Raw genomic sequence first — 19,354 nt, 5'->3', positions numbered from 1 at the left:
GCCGGACCACTGTGCGTCCAGATGACACCTTCTGCTGCGTGGATACAGGCAGCGTTCTTCCAGCTCCTTGGACAGCGAAGACAGCCCAGGAGCCCCTCCACCCCTGCCCGACCACCAGAAGCACTGGACACTCTTCCCTCTCCAGTCCTTTTACCCACAGGTCACCTCTCCCCGCCAGCAGGCAGCCCCTGCAGAGCACCACCACACAAGGGACCCCGTCTCTCACCATGACAGCCTCCGCCCGTCTGTGCTCATGTGGAGTCCTGACAGCCTGGGGAGGGGGCGTGGCCTCTCCACAGGACAGGAGAGCAAGGCCTGGACGACGTGGCTCTGCCACACTGCTGGTGTGCACAGTGTCACGGTCTCAAAATATTATCTTCAATAAGAGTTTTGTTTACCTAGATAAGATTTACACACAAAAACTTTGAAGGAAATAAGTGGCCTGGTTCTTTTTAATAAAAGTGGTGCCTGGTTATATAATAACTCTTCCTAGCAGAGCCAGTGAACTGGATGAAATAAAGATCAGAAAGCTCAGTATTTTTCCAGATGATTTTTAGAAGGGAAAAACCACTATTTGGGGGAGGTTACCTTTGGGGTATCTGATAATTCAGAAGAATGATAAACAGTGTCTCCTCCCCTGGTATAAATATGTATTTTTAGTGAAAGGGACATTAAAGCAGCACTACGGAAGTTTCCAGAATGCAACACACACACACACACACACACACACACAGAGGCTCACACAGACTATACCGGGAACGTTTTTCTACCTGAGGGATGAACAAAGGAAACACCAGCCTCCTCAAGCTTCTATTGTCCCATTATGAGAGGCTGTCTCCAAAATGCGTTTCTCCCCTTAACTGCATCTCCCCAGGACCGCTCCCCCTAACTGCATCTACCCAGGGTTGCTCCCCCTAACTGCATCTCCCCAGGACTGCTCCCCCTAACTGCATCTACCCAGGGTTGCTCCCCCTAACTGCATCTACCCAGGGTTGCTCCCCCTAACTGCATCTCCCCAGGGCTGCTCATGCTCCAGTTTTAGCTGGTGTAAACATCTGGCAGAAAACCTTGTGGAGGACACACACATTCTGCCTTGAGAAGGCCTGGTGACCGTGTCAACACCTGTACTCGGCGGTCAAGGACCTCCTGGAGGACACAGCTCCCAAGTTGCAATGAGTCCCATCAGGAGCCTGGCCAGCACAGGTTGTTCTCAAGATGCCTGCAGGTGGCGGGGGCTGCCCCACCAGCAAAGGCCATGAGAAGGAGCCTCGAGGTGAACAAGTGTCCTACATGGTCCACTTGCACTGGCCAAATGGCGTGACCTTCTGTAAGGAGACACAGGGAAAGCTGTGAGACAGCCCCTGGTGCTGCAGGTGAGGCCATCCATCCAGGAGTGACTGGTTTCAGATGGAACCAGAATCATCTCCACTTCTGACCTGTGGTGAGAGAACACCTGGCACGTGACACTTGCACACCAAAACTACAAAGTGACACGATGCAAAGTGACTAGCTGCAGCACGTGGCCCTGAAGCCCACCAGGCGCCAGGGCTGGAAGAAAGCTGAAGTCAACATGGCAGAGTCCAGGGAGGGAGCAGGCACAGGCAAAATCCACAGGACACTCTGGCTCTCCCTCGGCCAACCTCCAGGCTCCGCGCTCCTCGGCATCTGCTTTCCTTTGGTCCCTCTGGGGCCTCTCCTTGGCCAGCCCACCTGTTCTGCTGCGCAGCACCTTCTCAGCTCCCCCTCCCCCACCCTGGGGCACAGCATCACACCTCCTCCCCAGTCCTGGGGGATCGAGTGCCCAGTCAGGGCCCCCATGCTCTGGACACGCCCTCTCTGCATGCCCCAGACACCTTCAAGCCTGGGCCACTGGGTTACGACCAAGGTGGTCCAACTTGGCTGGTCCTACTCATTCTGCAGGCAGCACCCTCATTCAGGTCTCCCATCCCAATGGCTCAGCCATCTCCACATCCACGTGACACCCACTGAGGCCCTGTGCCTGCCTGAGCAGGGCGTGGGCCCCCTGCAGGCTGGGGCTGCACACTCCTGCCCAGCCAGGACCTGTCAAAAGGTCGGTGACACACGGCAGGCACTCGCATGTTCAGAGAATAAGTGAAGAAATGAGGAAATCTGAACCCCAAGTTACTCGCCAGTGTTTTCAGATGAAGGATGCGCCAAGATCACTTGACAGAGCAACTGGAAGTAAGAATTCTGGAAGAATGTACCACAAGATGATGCAAAACTAAACTCATTTAACCCGGAACTCGATTTGAGCCATGAGACCATCACTCACGAGCTACGCTGCATGTCGTCAGGGAGCCCAATTACCAATATGGCTTTGAAAAGAAATCTAACAAACCAAGTGCATTTTGAGAGTTCAGGGCTTAAATGACTAAAATTTTTAAAATAAAAACTGAAGCTTATTCACTGACTGCAGATAGCTTCAATGTCAGGAAATATTAAAGATACACGAACAGTAAGAAAACACTGCAGAAACCAAATCCCAGTGGGACACAAGGAGCAGGCGGAGGGCCTTGGACTCGCACAGCTGCTTTGGTGGGTGGAGGGGAGACGGAATCTCCTTGGATGGGAGGAGGGCATCTCAGCCATGACTGGGTGGCTCCTGCTCGGGTTCCACCCGCTGCAGAACGGGGCCACCGACAAGCTCGGCGCATTCTGTGGCTTTGCAGTGCCGTGCACAGACTGCGGACCAACACGCGCCATCCTCGGGCCACTTCACGGCTCTTGTTCTCGAGCTTCCACACTGGACGTGACCTGGAGGGTGTCCTCTCCAGCCCTCAGCATCTCTGGAGCCCCACACTTAGAAGCAGGTGGACGGAACGCCAGCTGATAGAAAGTCGGCCCTGCCAGGGGCGGTCTGGCACAAAACTCACGTGGAGGGAACACTGCTTCCTCCCCAGATCTTCCTCCAGAGACCCTGCCGCCAGCCTTTCCTCTCACTGATAAAGTGACATGGCACCACCAGCTGCATGGCAGTACCCGAGGACGGGTGCTGGGAAAGACTCGTGGATGGGCAGCTGCCACTCAGCAGAAGTCACCCCCAAGTCCCACTTCCCTGCTGCTGGCCACCGTCTCGCCACCCAGCAGACAGACAACACCGATGGCTGGGAGAGGCCCCAGTCTCAACATCAAGGCCACGCTTTCCCTGCAGAGCCTCCTTGACCTACCCTGTGAACACGGCTGTTAACCAGATCTTCAAGACCACACTCGACTGAAGCGAGGACTGAGCAGTGGGCAAAGGGGCGACCCAAGGCAGCTGCCTGGGGGCCAAAACCCACGCAACAGACCCCAACACAAGGTGCCAGAGCAGGGGCAGCTGCACCTGGGACTCAGGGCTGTCCACAGAGAGGGTGGGGCCAACTCCATGAGGCTGCCCGCGGCCAAGGGGGCAGGGCACTGCTGGTTTGGCCAGATCCATCAGAAACGGCCACTGCGCCCTTACAAATCCCGGTGGGATTCCCTGCCCAGGCCACACACTGCACATCACGGGTCTCGATGTGACACTGATCCTTCCCTGGGGGCAAAAGCCACAGCTGGGACAATCTGGAGAGGCCCAGGCAGGAAACAACACCCCCTAACCTGCAGATGCTCCCGGGTGCTGGCTACCACAACTGACAGCGTGCCACTTGATGCCTGGACATTGGGGACAGTTCCTCCAGTGGACTGCATGTCACACGGCAATTTGTCAGGTCTGGACATACCTGCTCCAGGTGCCCTCTTCGTGGGAGGAGGGAAAGGCCAGTGAAGGAGACAGCACGTCCTGGGAAAGCTGCCTGCCTTCTCATACAGGAGCAGCCCGGCAGAGGCTCCTGCTAAGAGTGGGGTTTAAGGATTTTGATCCCAAGGTGGCTCAGAGGCAAAACGCCACCTTCCCCACTTGAAGCTAACTAGTTTACCTCTGTCCCCCACGGTGTGCTCATGCCCCCAAACCTTCGATGAATCCTGGTCCGACAGCGGTACTGTGTGGGACCCATACACCTGTAACTGCCCTCCAACTGTCCTTTTCTTCCAAGAGGATCCTGACAGAATTAAATGAGCCACTTACTTCTAACTCATGGACACAGACATGCAAGTTTGCCATCCCTGCCCTCTTGTGACAGCCAAGAGGTCAGAAATAAAACCTTCGCTCTGCTTCTGAAATGGTTGCAGAAGGTGAGGATTCTGAATCTCAGTGACCACAGTTTCTCAGAAGCAGATCCATCCCTACCCTGACCTCGGGTAAGCCCTGGGCCAACTGAACAGGCTGGGAGACAGGTCAGAGGACAAGAGCTGGGAGGTCATATGAGGCCGACTATCTGGGGTGTAGGAGCAGACGCTCCAAGGTCTGGAAGTCAGAAAGGGCTTTTATCTGCCATCCCATCTGCACAACTTGACCTGAGGAGTCACACACATTCCCGAGGGGCTCAAGGGCTGGGATGCAGGACCAGGACCCTCACACTGGTGTCCAGCTGACAGTAGATCACAATCTGTCCTGTATCTGAGGCCCAGAGCTAGCTCTGTAGGCCTCTGGTATAGCCCCGTGTACACTCCCAGGACCCTCTCTGCAGGGAAACAAGGGATCCCTCCTGAGAATCAGTGGAAAGGATGGGACAGGAATGGATAGGGCTTCCTATCTTGTCTTCCAAGCTACCAAGCTGATGAGGCCACAGCCTAGCACGTGGCATGGCATATACAGACACTGTGTTACTGACAACATAAGTCACAAGACCTTCCACTACTATCCACTACTGATAACTTATCCAGAGACAGGTGAAGTAACCTTTCACGCTGACAGGGCTACCAATCAGGAACAGAGGCACCCAGGCAAGATGGTGGTCCTGGCTTACAGAGGACTTCCACTCTTTTTAACACCCAGATGAGCCAGGAGCAGTAGCACATACCTGTAACCCCAGTGACTTGGGAAGCTGAGGCAGAAGGATGGCAAGTTCAAGATCAGTCAAGGAAAACTTAGCAAGACACTATTTTGAAATAAAAAGGGCTGGGGGTGTAGCTCATGGGTAGAGCACCCTTGGGTTTAATTCCCAGGACCACACAAATATAAAGTCTGGGTATGGTGGCCACGCCTATAATCCCAGCAGTTTAGGAGGCTGAAGCAGGAGGATCACAGGTTCAAAGCAGGCCTTAGCAACTTAGGCACTAAGCAACTTAATGAGAAGCTGTCTCAAAATGAAGGGCTGGGTATGTGGTTCAATGGTTAAGTGCCCTGGGTTCAATCCCCAGTACCATAAATAAATAAAAGCCCAGAGGAGAGCTGGTGAAGTCTTCCTCACAGAAAGACACTTGAGCCTCACGGAGGAACCTGAGTAAATCATCACATCTTTAAGCACATGCTGCACTAATCATTATTTCAAGCCATCGGAGAGAAGTGACCTAACAGCCGAGCCTGCTGCATGTGGAAGACGGACTCTCAGATGGACCTCTGCTAGGTGCTTCTTAAACCTGTGTCCTCAGGAGGCCTGTCCCCTTGGCAGAGCACTGGTAGTGGCACTGTGAGTACCTGCATTAAGACTTCCAAATCTGCCAGAAGGTTAAGTTTACAGCTTCCAGGAAGACATCATGGCTAGTGGCCGTGAGGTGCTGTTGAAGCTGGGCCTCGCCGGGTGAAAGAGCACACGGCAGGCACACGCCAGCACAGGGTGAAGTCCTGCGTGTGCAGGGCGACAGACCCTCGAGGTTTCCCAAGACATATGAGGGCAAGAAGTGAAGAGGAATGAGCAGAAGGCTCCACCAGTCACCTGCTAGGAGGGAAGCACCCTGCCACTTTCCAGCCCGCGTCCCTCCAGAAGAGCTCAGCTGCCCTCCTCCCTGCAAGGCAGCGAGTGAGAGGGCAGTGCATCTGACACCCTATGAGAACCCTTCCAGGAACAGCAGGAGGCCCTGCAGGGACAAGTGCTCGTGCCACAGCAGGCCACAGCCAGTCTAATGGGAGCGGAGACCCAACGCAGCCAGCCAAGCCCTAGGACAAGAGGGAGCCCTCACTGCCTGCTCCCACCTGGCCTCCACACCAGGGCCAGCAGCAAGAAGCCAAGAGGCAGATCTGCAAATCCGTAATGGAACCACACCACCAGGACACCAGCAGAGTCCTGTGAGGCAGGAAATGACCTGCAAGTAGTTTTTAAATTTCTCAAGACACAAAAGGACTTACAGTTTCTGGTGTGGTTTGGTTAGACCATATTTTTTTTTTCAGTATGGTATTACTAAAAGGTTTATACAAACAAAAACTGGAGAGCAAATCCTTGATGAAAGAGGAGCCCACCTGGCTCCCTCCAGCACCCAGGATCCCTGGCTCACCTGCTACCCTTTGTGAGGTAAGCATGATCCAGGGTCGTACCGTCCAGTTTTTCAAGTAATCGAACACTGCAATGGACTTTGTGCCACACTAAGCGAGTCTCGGAAGAGCATACAGAAATAACAAATGCACACCACAACCCTCACGAAGCGCCTGCTGCTGCCAGCATGGTGACAAGGCGAGGCTTCAAGACAGGATGACGGTGCGGGGGGGGTGGGCCCAGCTCCTGCCAGGGCCACGCGCTCCCGCAAAGAGGCGGGTAGTAGAAACCTGATGTGGGCAGGAGGCTGTAAACTCTTATGCCACTTTCCAAACTGAGGCTTTGGTGTATTTCAGGAAGGGAAAGGGAAGCGAATATTGTGACCCACATAAAACACATCAGCAATCGCCGTACAAACAAAGCCACACATACGGGTGAACAGAACCAGAGCTGGCCTTACACAGAATCCTCTGCAGACAGACGGCAGCGCCAACCTGCCACTCACCCACTGAGGGGGTGTGGCTTTGGAGGAAGGAAGTGGATGTGGAGCACCCACAGAAGGGTGATCCGCGCACGGTCCTGGGCCGTGGGTCAGCTGCCAGAGGGCGGCGGGGGAGCACCCAGCTGGAGGGGCAGCACCGATTCGGGAGCCTTCCACATGGGAAACCGTGCCGGCAAAGCTGGACTTGGCCAAGGACACGAGGGAAACCCTGCTGGTCCTGCCCGTCACTCTCTCAGGACCCAGGAAACTCTTCCACCTTCCCCCGTCCTCAACGCTGGCCGGGACGGCCTGTGGCATGAAGAGTGGCAGTCCTGCACGTCAAGGCAGGCTCCCTGTTCCACGATTAACTTGCTCCACCACCTTTAGAGTGCAGGAGTGAAGTCCAGAGGTCACGTCAACACGCGGAGAAAGCAGGCGACAAGCCCAACAGGCTGCAGTCGCACCCTCAGCCTGAAGGGGACCCCTGCGAAGCCCAAAAAGGGAGCCCCACCCGGGCAGGAGGCACAGAATGCCTGTGAATGGGACAGGTAGGGCCGTCCACCATCGGCTGGGTACCCAACGTTCTACTGGTGGGGGCCAAGAGTGCCAAGAAAGAAAATGTGCAGGGAGATGCGCCAACCCCTTGCACAAACCAGAGACGTGCAGGAAGCCCTTAAGAACCGCGAAGCCCGGAACAGTCCTCCTCCAACCTGGAACCTGGCTCCAGGACCTCCAAGGACACCAAGTCCAAGGACGCTCCGTGCCTTACATAAAACGGTGTAGCTACACATGACCCAGGCACATGCTCCGGTGCACTGTAAATCTCTGGACTACTTACGATATCTAATAAACACAAATGCTGCTTTGTCTAATGCACTGTTCAGGGAATAATAAGGAGAAAAGCCGATACTCATTCTGAGCAAATGCAATTTTCCCCAGAATTTTTGATCCCCAGTTGCTGAGTCCTCAGATGCAGGAGCCTCAGACACAGAGGGCTGACTGAGCATCATTAGGCTCTACCTACCCAGAAGATCCACTGCACCGCAGCGGGTGCCTGACGCTGGCAGCACCCAATCCTGTACTTACCACCTTCCACCCACGTGCCTCGGGTACAGACTGTATGTCAGGCACAGTGAGATCAACACAAAACAGAATGGTTCGAAGGAGATGCAAGTCGTGTGCACACAGTCTGACTGGACAGCATCCACTGGACAGCATCTCCCTGTGATGGGAGGCACCTGAAGACCCTCCCTGCTTCTGCCAGCATGACTGTGGGGCCAGCACTGTACACCCGAGGGCACCTGAACATGAGCACTGCACTACCACCACGGGTCTGATAACCGTGACGGCTGGCAGGGGACTGACGGGCGGGTAGCATATACAGCACAGACCCGCTGGATAAGGGACGAAGAGTGCAGCAGCGAGGGTCTACAGACAGGCATGCAACTTAGGGCTTATGAAGTGGCTCTTCCTGGAACTTGCTATTTAATATTTTTAGACCCTGGCTGAGGATGGGTAACAAACATCAGAAAGTAAAACCACAGGCAAGGAGGTGGGGGGTGGACACTGCGGCACATGAATTTAGCCAAGATCACAGAACGTAAGATCAACATACAAAAATCAATTGCTGTAACCAGCAGCAATAATTTAAAAGTTAAAGTTTTAAACTGACTTGGAATACCATCAAGAGCAAAGTATTTAAAAATCAATTTCATAAAAGACACACAAGTCTCTATGCTGGAAACTACAACTCACTGCTAAGGAAATGAAACAGAACCCAAATAAACAGCAAAATCATGTCACAGATTGACAAGTTCAATATCGATGTGTCAATCTCCAAAAAACATTCACACAACTCTCCACTAACCCCCCCCAACAAGAATGGGCAGCGAACTCTAGAGGTGATGTGTTACAACAAGACCTAGAACCAGGTGACCTTAAGAGAGGCTGAGTACGCGCCTCCCCGATTTCAAGGCCGGTCGCCAAGGTATGGAGCCAAGGCAGTGTGAGCTGGCAGAGAACAAGCACCGGTGTGCCCAGCAGTGCCCAGACAGGACCCCACTCACAGCCGCTGACTTCTGACAAAGGCACCAAGGTGATTCGATAGGGGAAAATCTGGGGGCTTTTTCCAACAAATCCTGAAAAAAAAACTGATTAAGAAAAAAATGAACTGTGGCTCACAATGGAACTCAAAATGGGTCACCTCTCTAAACAAAAACCAAGGAAGAAGCTTCCAGAATTGCAGGAGAATATATTGGTGAAATTATAGCAGGGAATAGTTCTTGAAGAAAGAAATCATTAAATGTAAAACTGAATTCTTCAAAACTAAAACCTTCTCATCAAAAGTCTATCAGAAAAACAAATTTGCAAGCAAAAATTTATATATATCACAGCTCACAGATCTGACAAAGTACTTGGATGGGAAACCACAAATCAATGGCAAAAACCTCTGCTAGCCTGATTCCAGAGGGACGGAAGGCTTAGAATGCAAATCACAACCAACGGGGCAGCACACCACACCCACCTGAAACCAGATACCAGTCCTAGGGAGGGTGGAACAACCTAGACCTGCTGCTGGTGGAAGCAGGGAGGCCACTTTGGGCAAATTCTGGCAATTTCTTACAAAGCCAAACATATCCGCCATCTGATCCAGTCACTCCCCAGCTTGGGGTTTAATCCAGAGAAATGAGAACAGGTGTCTACAAAGAGACTTGACCAAGACCGACCTACTAATATGACCGACTGTGGATTGAAGGGCATGAGGGGACCTTTTGGGTGTTCTAGATCTTGGTTAGGGTGGTGGTTCTATGGCTGGTTATGTCATCAAAGCTCAATGAATTATACACTGAAAATTGAAGGTTTGCTATGTAATTTTTACCATTCTTTTAAAATAACACAATGTCAAGAACGTAATTCTGGGTTTTATACTATTCTCAAGCTTTTTTTTGGTGGGGGGGTAGTAACAGGAATTGAACCCAGGGGCACTTGACCACTGAGTCACATCCCCAGTCCCTTTTATTTGAGACAGGGCCTCACTGAGACTAGCTTTGAACTTGTGATCCTCCTGCCTCAGTCACTCAGCGCCTGGCTGTTCTCGAGCTTTTAAATGCTCCTCACAAAATCCACCACACACGCACACGGCTGGCTGCCCTCAGAACTCCATTCCCCTGTGCTCACAGGGCCCCAGCTTTAACCAGAACCCGACAGCTGCCTCCCTTGCTCCATGCAGCCAAGGAGGTCAGAGGAAGACGGAGCAGAGTCTGTGTCCCTGCTTCCTCTCCCCTGCAGCACCAGGGCAGGGCCGCAGCCTGGGGAGACCCTGGAGAAGCCTGTTCCAGGGGGCCTAGCCTCTCCCCGCCGCTGCACCTTATAAGAGGCCACTACTTGGTGATTGTTTTCACAGCTGAATCTGATGCTCACTTGAGCCAGAAAGTTCCCCAAGTAGAAATTCAAAATCAAGCCCCTTCACTCTGCTCACATGATCCACAACGGGCTCCTAACCAAACCTATCTTATAATGCCCGATTTTTACTTTCTTCCCAAATTCGCTGCAAGGAGGACATTTACTTTTTCCCTGAAAGGGGTGGGGGGAACCCCCAACCCATAATTTCTATGATTTATTGAGCAACTGAACATGCAAGGAAAGAAAATGACATTTTCCCCTACAAATTATTTGGTGCCTGTGATTTTCTGAACACCGCAGCCAGATGGTTCTCATAGACTGAAGAGCATATTCATGTAGTTCAAAGGTTTGCTTATTTTTTAGTCTTAAAAAAGGCTATATTGATTGTAACACGCAGCTCTACAGGAAAAGCCCTGACGGTGGAGGGGAACACGGATATTTATTACCACACTCCTGCTCATTATAGCCGTCTCTGACAGGGGTCCATTAAAATCAATTTTTATGTTTCTTATGTATTTTCTTTATCTAATGTTCTTGGCATTGTGTTTATTAGCCAGTTAAGACAAACACGGAGCATAAGAGTGGGTGGTTTTTTTCCTTCTGTCAAGAGTAACGGGAACTGGGATTTTAACACAACTGCTCACAGTCAATGAGTGGAGGGAGTTCCATATTGCATTTCAGAACAAAGCATTAGAGAGCGCTTTCCATCTTTTATGTTTTCACAATTAGAGAAATACAGTGAGGATCATGCAAGCGAGAAGTGCGTCCTCTGGGAATAGCGACACCGGGTCAGGCTGAAGGACTGGCCGCCTCTCTCCCTGCGGGCCGTGCCCACTGCTCCAGGAGGGCACCTGACTCCTGACACTGCATCCCAGAGTGGAGCTCAAAACTCACCACAGGCCCATTCACCAAAAGCCCAGGCTGCATCTAAAGAAAGCAAGACTAGGCAAGCATCTTCCAGACACCAAATTCCCAGGCACGTCCTCACGTCACAGGCTTTCCAGAGCAGATGTTCGGTGCTCGGTCACCCCCTCTTGAAGGTACACATGAATCCATGGTCCTGGAGCCAGAGGCAAGGTCCCCGAAGCTAACCGAGATGGAGCGGGGCCAATGCGTGGGCAGACAACAAGGAATGCCCGGTCAGCAGTGTGGGCCCCACGTTACCCTGTGACCAACAGGTCACATCTGTTGCTCTCAGCTGGTGCCCACCGTGGTGGCCGGCGCTCACTTACTCAGAGGAGGTCTCCGGGCTCAGGAGCCTTATCCCGTGCAGGCCCTGGTCGCAGCCAGACAGCTCTATCTTCCCCAGAGGGCTCTCCAGCACTTTGAGCTTCACGACACAAGCCATGTCCATTCTGCCAAGTGCCTGGAGAGAAGAGATTTGAGGTCAAGTAAGGAGCATGTGCACAAGGATTTGGCAGGTCTCACGCACAGCAGAAGCACCACCTGTTTGCACACAGGACTAGCCCATGTCTTTCTGGTCTCTTCCTTGGGGTTGTAATTTAATGTCACTTTTGCAACGGTTACTTTCAAGACAAAAAATTGCCACAATTACCTAGAGCAGCCAACCAACACCACCCCTCTGTTCACATTCCTCTAATTACTACACTCCTCTTCTTCCACCTGTCTTTAACCAGTGCAAAGGTGGGAGCCGAGCTGGGTGCAGCTCTTTAAACAGTTCTCAAAACCATGTAGACCTTGCTTTAATAAGAGGATGACCACAGGACAGAAGCAGAAGGCAAATAGTTTGGATGCCTGGGGCTGGCGGGTGGCGTGGTGGGGGAAAAGCTGCCCGGACACCAGAGGCCCCAGGCCTGGGGTGCAATCCCTAGCACAGCTGGGATGGCCCAGCCAGGGCTCTGTGCTGCTCCCTGTGGGCAGCTCGGCCAGCACTCTGACTCTCGGTAGCCCACCTTGACTCCTCACCCAGACAACATCAAGAACCAGCTCCCTGACCACCAAAGGCCACCTGAAGTCACAGAACACTCCAAATTAATCACACAGCAAGGAGAGGTGCAGCAGAACCAAGAGGCTTCATCCAAATCAGGCCAAAAACAGAGAAAAGGCAGTAGGTCTATAACTGGAATAATTGATGAGTTCAAAAACCTGAGCTGCGAATGAGCAATGAGGTCCACTTCCTGTCCACGTCCATCAGCTGGACCTTCAGTTAGGTCAAGGCGAGGAAACAAGCTCCTGAGACTCGCAGACAAGTTCAACAGAACTGAAGCAAAACTGCACTTCCTTTCCCCTGAATAGGTGACACCGAGCCTCCCAGGGACGGTCAGCTCTTCAGGGCTGTTTTCACTGGGACTCTGGGTTCTCCAGCCCATTAGCAGAACTTCGTGAGTCAAAGATAATGCACCAGGACCCACCAGCTGCCCCCTTGCCAAAAAAGAAGAGCAGCAATTTCAGCATGATTGTCTATCAGCCCTGCCAGAAAGGGAGAGGGAGAAGCCACAGAAAGCTGCACACCGTCTTCTCCCCATGGTCACCAAGAGCATCTGCACACCGTCCTCCACAGGTAGAGGAAGGCTGGTGTCACCTCGAGTCCAGAGCTGCAGTGGACAGTGCATCAGAGGGCACTGTAAGGTCTGAGGGCCCAGGAAGGCTTCCTGGAGGAGGAAGCATGGTAGGAGGCAGAGTCCCTTTCCAGGAGGAGGAGGGGGACAAGGCAGGTCTGCAGGGCAAGGTCCTGGACCATGAGGGCCCAGGACACCTGAGAATCGGAGGAGGCAGCCCAGTCACAGCAGGGAGAGCAGCTCAGTGTGAGATGAGGCCATGGTGGCAGAGCCAAGAGGCCAGGCATGGGGACACGAGGAGGCAGGTGGCTGTAGCAGCCTGAGAACGTAAAGGTTCACTGGGGACCCGTGAGGCTGCAGTCCTGGCCAGAGAGGCAGTCGTGATGTGGGCTGAAGCCAGGGATCTGACCTGCGCCTGCTCAGAGGGCCTGAGAGCCAGAGAAGAACACCCAGGGCGCCTCTCCTCCAAGCTTGAGTGCCCTGCACACAGGGACCCCCTGGACACAGGAAGGCATTCCCTTGACACAGGGACCTGCTCTGGATACAGCGACCTTCCCCACCAGACACAGGAAGGCCTTCCCTGGTCAGGGGGACCCCTTAGACACAGGAAGGTCTTCCCTGGTCACAGGGATGTTCCTTGGAAACAGGGAACCCCTGGACAGGAAGGCCTTCCCTGGACACAGCGATGTTCCCTGCACACAGGGACCCCCTGGAGACAGGAAGGCCTGCCTTCCGGGAGGCTGCCAGCGGGACCTCAGGGAGCACACCAGGGACAAATGGTTTGTTCGACCAAACCACTCCTGCTTGCTGAATGAACAACACGGACACCACAGCCAGGACCCCAGGAGCAGACCAGAGGCCTGGTGGGGCTTGGGCAGCCAGGTTCTCATAGTGCTTGCCAACAGCAGTAGCCACAGGCGTGTGCATGTGACACCATCCTGGGTTCTAAGAGGACCACAGGGCTGGACACTCCTGTGTTGTCTGCCTGCATGGCCAGCATGGGGTCTGCCGAGGCCTGCTTGGGATGCAGGCATGTCATGGGCTTCTGTTTCTGACTACAATCCAGTCCCGAGCACCCCAGAGCCTGCAGGCCCTCCTGCATGGCTGTGCATCCGCCTAAAGTCACAGGAGGGGCTGACATTAATTGGTGGCAGAAAAAAATTGATTCTTCATGGCTATTTGGAGACCTCTGAAAAATGAAGTGAATTTCGTTTCATCTCCCTTTTAGCATGAATAGCGTTTAAATAACAATGTTCTGGATGACTCGGTTGGCGCCAGAGGCCAGTCCTCACCATGGTAAAAGCAAGGGGCCCAGAGACAATGTTTCCGTCTCCCCTACTTGCCATTTCCCAGGTCTGCCACACAGCTAAACTGGCCTTCCAGAAGCATCTTCGCTGCTCTGAACCTTTCACTCTTAACCATTTCCATGCCAGGAGCATGTGCCACAGAAATGCTCAGAAACAGGTCGGAAGGAGGAAAGCACCTGCCTCCCTAATGAGCAGCTTTCCAGCAGGGCCCAGAGCCCCTTGCTGGTGTGGGCGTGTCAGGTGGGAGCCTCACGGGTGGAAGGAGCACCTGTCCAGGACACAGAACAGATCCCACAAGCCAGCCCGAGGCAAGCCAAGCTCAGCAACCTCCCAGCAGAGAATCAGGAACATCAGCACACAGCTCGCCCTGAGCCCACCCTGAGCCCCCTCAAGATCAGGCAGGGGAGTGTTGTCCTTGGAGAAAAGCCATGTGGTGTCAAAGCCCAGGAGGGAGGACACACTGCATTCCTTTCACGACACTCCACAGCCCCAGGAGGGCAGCAGAGGAGGTGCAGGGCATCCGCCCCACCCCAAGGGAAAGCTGGCAGGAAGACACTGGGGAGAAGCAAAGCCCCCCGCTAAGGGCTGCAAGGGCCCGGGGTCTCCCCAGGAGAACCATGCTGGGTCACCTTCAACAGAAGCCCACGTACGGCTCAGTTCCTCTTGCGCTAATGACCAGTTAGGCGGAAATGGCTCTGCCCAATGACAAGGTGCAGCGGTCTGCATGTCCAGCTGGGAGCGGGGCCGCGGTTGCTCAAAACCACACCTCGACGTCTCCTGCCTGGTCTGCTGCTCCGTTTCTGCACAGCCAGGCTCACGCGCGGACAAACGGAGAACGCTGCCCTGGAATTACATGACTGGCCTTGCAACCGAGCTGCTTGGATCGCAAGCCACCTTCAGATGACACTGTCCTGCACAGGTGCCGCACCGCAGACTCCAGATCAGGGGCCGCTGCAGTGTGGGTGGGGTGCACCTCACCATGATGGTCACGGAAATGAATGGGGATTTGGTGTATCGAAGACTCTAATCACAAGGTCCTGGCGCACTGGGGACAGGCCGATCGGCCTCGCAGCAAGGTTTCAGAAGTGACCCAGTCCCTAGCCCAGGGTCTGGCTAGACTCTACAACAACATGCCAACTGTGGCACAGGACAGCACAGATGTGAGGGCACCCAAGCACCAGGGCCGAGATGGAGGGGCACAGCTGAGTACACCAGCCCTGGTCTTAAGACCTGGAGGTCAGACACCGACTGGCGCAGTCCACATTTAAAACCCACTTAGGACCCAAGCTTCCCTGCAAGCTCCTCTCAAGGGTGCAGCTGTGAGCTGAATTCAAGCAAGTCAAAGTGCCACTTCCTGGGTGGCTCCCCGACGCTGCTTTGAGTCTGGGCAGTGAAGGGCAGTCACAGAGCAACCAGAAACGGGACCACCAGGGGGAGGCGTATAGAAGACAGGAAGCATGCGGAGAAGCGTGCAGAAAGCTTGCGTGTGCGCAGACCTGACCTGCTCCAGAAACCCCGTAGCCACAAGCACTGTAGGGAAGGGCTCCCAGGTGACACGGCCACCACAAGCCCACCCGCACAGGTCAGCTGAGCAGCCTCTCTGCCTTCACTGGAAACGCGTCCACCAGGACAGAACGTGACACGGAGGCTCTGAGTCACCTGGGTCACCCGCTGCCTGTTTCCTTGCAGGCTTCCCTAACAGCCTTTCTGCTCTGCAAACCTGAGTAAGTCCACACCACATCCCACGTAATGTCCCAGGTCGGGGGCTCACGCCCTGCGCGCACGTGCCCAGGCTCCTGGAGGGGGCTGCAGGAGGCTGCCCTGCCCATCTTCTTGCTCTTCAGTTGTGGGAAGGAAAACACTTTCATGCCACCATGCAGACCGTGTGGAAAATATCACAGTTTTTTAAGGTACAACAGGAGACAGGCAGGGTTCAATGGAACCAAGAAGCCACTTCTCCACACGTCGAGCCACTTTCAAAGGAAGAAGGGAAGTGCCATCCGCAGCATGCTGTGTTCAAGTTACCCTGCTTCGCTCACTTTTTGGCAATTTGCTGAAATAAAAAATTTGAGGGCTTGGTGAAGCAGAAACTATCACAACAAAAACTGTGCCCTGAGCCTGCCCAAACACCCGGCCCAGCAAGAAGAAACCCACCACGGAAGTGGACCCACCATACAAGGCATCTACTGTGCGGGGGCGACAGATCCTGCAGCCACAGGCTCGAGCAGAGTTCTGGAAGCAAGCAGAGCACCCGGGAGCCCAGCTTCCCCATCAGAGTGACAGGCACCTGTGAGCAGCAAGGGAAGGAGGAGAATTCCCACCAGGAGACCTTGACGCCAGCCAGCCCTGCCTCCAGCCCCAGGGAAGACAGGACCAGAACTGGCATTGTAGACAGCCCCAGCTCATGTCCAGACTCTGGGTTTAAAGACCAGGAGTGGTTTCCTCAGCTGTGACCCTCTATCTCCGCTCTGACACTCAGGCGCCCTCACGTCCCTCAACCTCGACCCCAGGGGTTGGCTGAGAGCCACTGGCCAGCAAGACTGCAGGACCTGAGCCACCAGAAGATGCCCAGTCCTTGAAAAAGAAAAGAGAGGACCAGATGGGCCCAGGCAGGACAGGCAGGGGGAGCCCGCTCAGGCCTCAGGACTCCTGGGACAGCCCCCCTGGTCTTGGAAGCCCACTGGCTGCTCTGCTGTGCCTTTCTCTACCCTCCAGGCCCTGATAGCACGCAGGGTACACTGACCCTCCTGTCTGCACCCTTTCCTTGGACAAGTGGGCTGCAAGGGACACCTGGACATTGAGAGATGCTTCCCAAACCTCAGTGAGCCAACATCCTGAACCTGCTGCGGGAACCCGGCCTTAACTTCAGCATTCTGGCCTCTGACACTCACTGGACAGAAATGGTCCCCAGACTCTAAGCCAGGCCTGCTGAGCAGGAAGTGCTGCGGCACCCAGCCCCAGGGCAGGAATAAGCCTGGCCTGCTCTAGGCTTCCTGCGGGTTGCAGGCCTGGGCTGCTCGGGATAAAGCCCATCAGCGCTCCTCCACCTCGACACAGCACGGTGAGAAGGGAGAGCTTCACAGTCTGGCACCTCGTGCAGGAGACTCCACACGCACCCAAGTCCCACGCCACTCCCTCGGCCTCTGCAGTAAGCGGACACCCAAGCCCCGCAACACCCCACGTCACATTTTAACATCCAGCAGGAACGATTCATTTATACTTTGCTGTGGGGAAAAAAAAGGAGAAAATTCACATTTTCTCTTTCAAGCATGCCTGCCAAAAGACCTCAAGCTGATGCCAGGTGACCCTGAGCATCTACTGGCTGGACAGGGTCCTCATTGGCCGCAGGTGTGCGCCCAGGGCACCCCCACCCTCGAGTCTGCAGCTCATGTTCCCCATGGCGCACACCCATAGTCTGGAACGCTTCTTGACTCCAGGTTCTGAGTGACTAAGGCGCTGGGCACGACTGCCCACCAGGAGGAAGGCGGCGGCAGGCTGTGCTCAACGCCATGTCAGTGCCTGCGAATTGGGAGCTGCAGCTTGAATCTGTCACCGCAGAAGCACTCATCCTGCAGAGCCGACGTCTGGGGAACGGAACGTGCAGGGCAGGAGGAGGTCTCAGTCAGGACAGCCAGACAGCGCGTGGTGCCAGGTATCACGGGGACACCTGCCTCGGTGCAGGACAAAGTCCTGGAACTCCTCTGGCAGACAGCAGGGCAGGTTTAAATCACCCCCAGAAGAGGCCTCGCCAGAGCCAGGCATGCGGTGACCGTCTGCAACCAGGCTGCGGCAAGGCCTCCGGAGGCTGACAGCCGTCACTGTGCACAGCTGGATTTCTCCCTGGACGATGGACTTCTCCCCAGGGACCCACTGAGGAGGTGGTCAGCTAATGGGGGGACTCGCTAGCATAGATCTCTCCAGGCTCAATCACCAACTCTGGTGGCCACAGACCAAAGCTCACCACAGGAACCCACCAGGATCCTGGGCCACCTCCAGCCAGTGTCCAGGAGTCGTGCACTCTCGCCACGGGTGGGAATCACACTGCAGACCCCGGAGGCCTGAGACACTTCCTGGCATGGACACATGGGGCGCCAGTGGCCAGGTGCAACCTGCCACCCTTCTCTCCCTGCCTCCCTGACCCCATGCCCTTCAGCAGCATTCCCTGGGCACTTCGCAAAGCCAGCAAGGAGCTCAAGGTCCAGATCAGAGGGAAACCTGGACAGGCTAATTGCAGTGCACCCCTGGGCTTCACCTGCACCCTAACCCTACCCCTCCCAAACTCCCAGACAAGGGCTATTCCAGGCCACTGCTCAGTCCATCTCCCTTCAGACCCCTCAAGGCTGCCACGGCCCACTGGGCTGCTTCTCTCCACATGCACAACTCCAGTCTTCAAACTGGATGCCCACATGAGGCCCCAGACTTCTCTCGTACCTGCCAGCGCCAAGTCCCAGGACCTCTGCGGAGGCCAATGCTGTCTCTGAGCGCCAACCACAGCTATGGGACTTTCTCACATCCTGGCAGAGAGCCACCCAGCCTGCCACCACGGTCACCTGCATGCTGGCATGTGAGCCAGTAGAATCAAGTCCCCTTATCCTTGATGAAGACTCAGCAGCATCATGTTTCCGCAGTGAAGGAGGCTGGGTTGAGGAGCTGGCAATGATTTATGACTCGGTGTCCCCAGCAGAGGAGCCTGGCGTTCCAGACACGCTCGGGCGGCCGTGAGCGAGCGGGGCCCTCGTGACACCCCTCTGACGAGGACCGGTGCCATCCAGCCAAGACCACACAGCCACGGAAACACGCTCGCTGCCAAACGATTAACCCGAGGCTCCAGTCCACACGGCAGGAAATCTCATGTTCTAAATTAGTTACGTTACACCCAGAGTCGATCAGAGGCTTGATAACTTGAACATATAATTCTGTGCCTTTTACTCTTTAAACAATAATTCAGTCTAATCCCGCGGCTGAAGCCAAGATTTCCAGACCAAAAGTGCACTTTCCATTTGATTAAATACTAATAAATGCAAGAATGAAACACCAGTCTTTTATCTTACAGTAAATTCTTCAACTACCATATACTCTGACAATTAATTTCTTCTCTGGAGAAAGGGACAGGTCCTTCCCCTCACAGACAGCTTCACAGTCTCAAGTCTTAATTACAACAGTTAAAACAGAATTTATCGTCGTCCAGGGCTTACAGAAAATGACATCACACACAGGTTCCTGGCCTCTCGAGGTGACCTGTCAGTCGGCAGGCCTGCGGGGAGCACCTGGACAGGAAGGGGCAGACAGCGAGAATCAGCACACCTCCCTCTCACTCGAAGGACAGGCCACAGGCTCGAGTGACAGCCCCCCAGG

General features: G+C 54.4%; 1 protein-coding gene across 5 annotated transcripts in view; it reads right to left on the bottom strand.

Annotated features, from left to right (window-relative positions):
* Mgmt (O-6-methylguanine-DNA methyltransferase) overlaps window positions 1-19,354 on the bottom strand; it is a 238,775-nt gene that overhangs the window by 171,680 nt on the left and 47,741 nt on the right. For all 5 annotated transcript variants that reach the window (XM_047553762.1, XM_047553763.1, XM_047553761.1 and 2 more), the window contains one exon: window positions 11,406-11,539. In XM_047553762.1, the coding sequence (XP_047409718.1) occupies window positions 11,406-11,527 (122 nt within the window). In that variant the 5' untranslated portion in view covers window positions 11,528-11,539. The remainder of the gene's footprint in view (window positions 1-11,405; window positions 11,540-19,354) is intronic.

Source organism: Sciurus carolinensis, chromosome 5, assembly GCF_902686445.1.
Source record: "Sciurus carolinensis chromosome 5, mSciCar1.2, whole genome shotgun sequence".
In the NCBI taxonomy this organism is placed as follows: Eukaryota; Metazoa; Chordata; class Mammalia; order Rodentia; family Sciuridae; genus Sciurus; species Sciurus carolinensis.
Note: the sequence above shows the minus strand (reverse complement) of the source record. Positions and strands in the feature narration are given on the sequence as shown.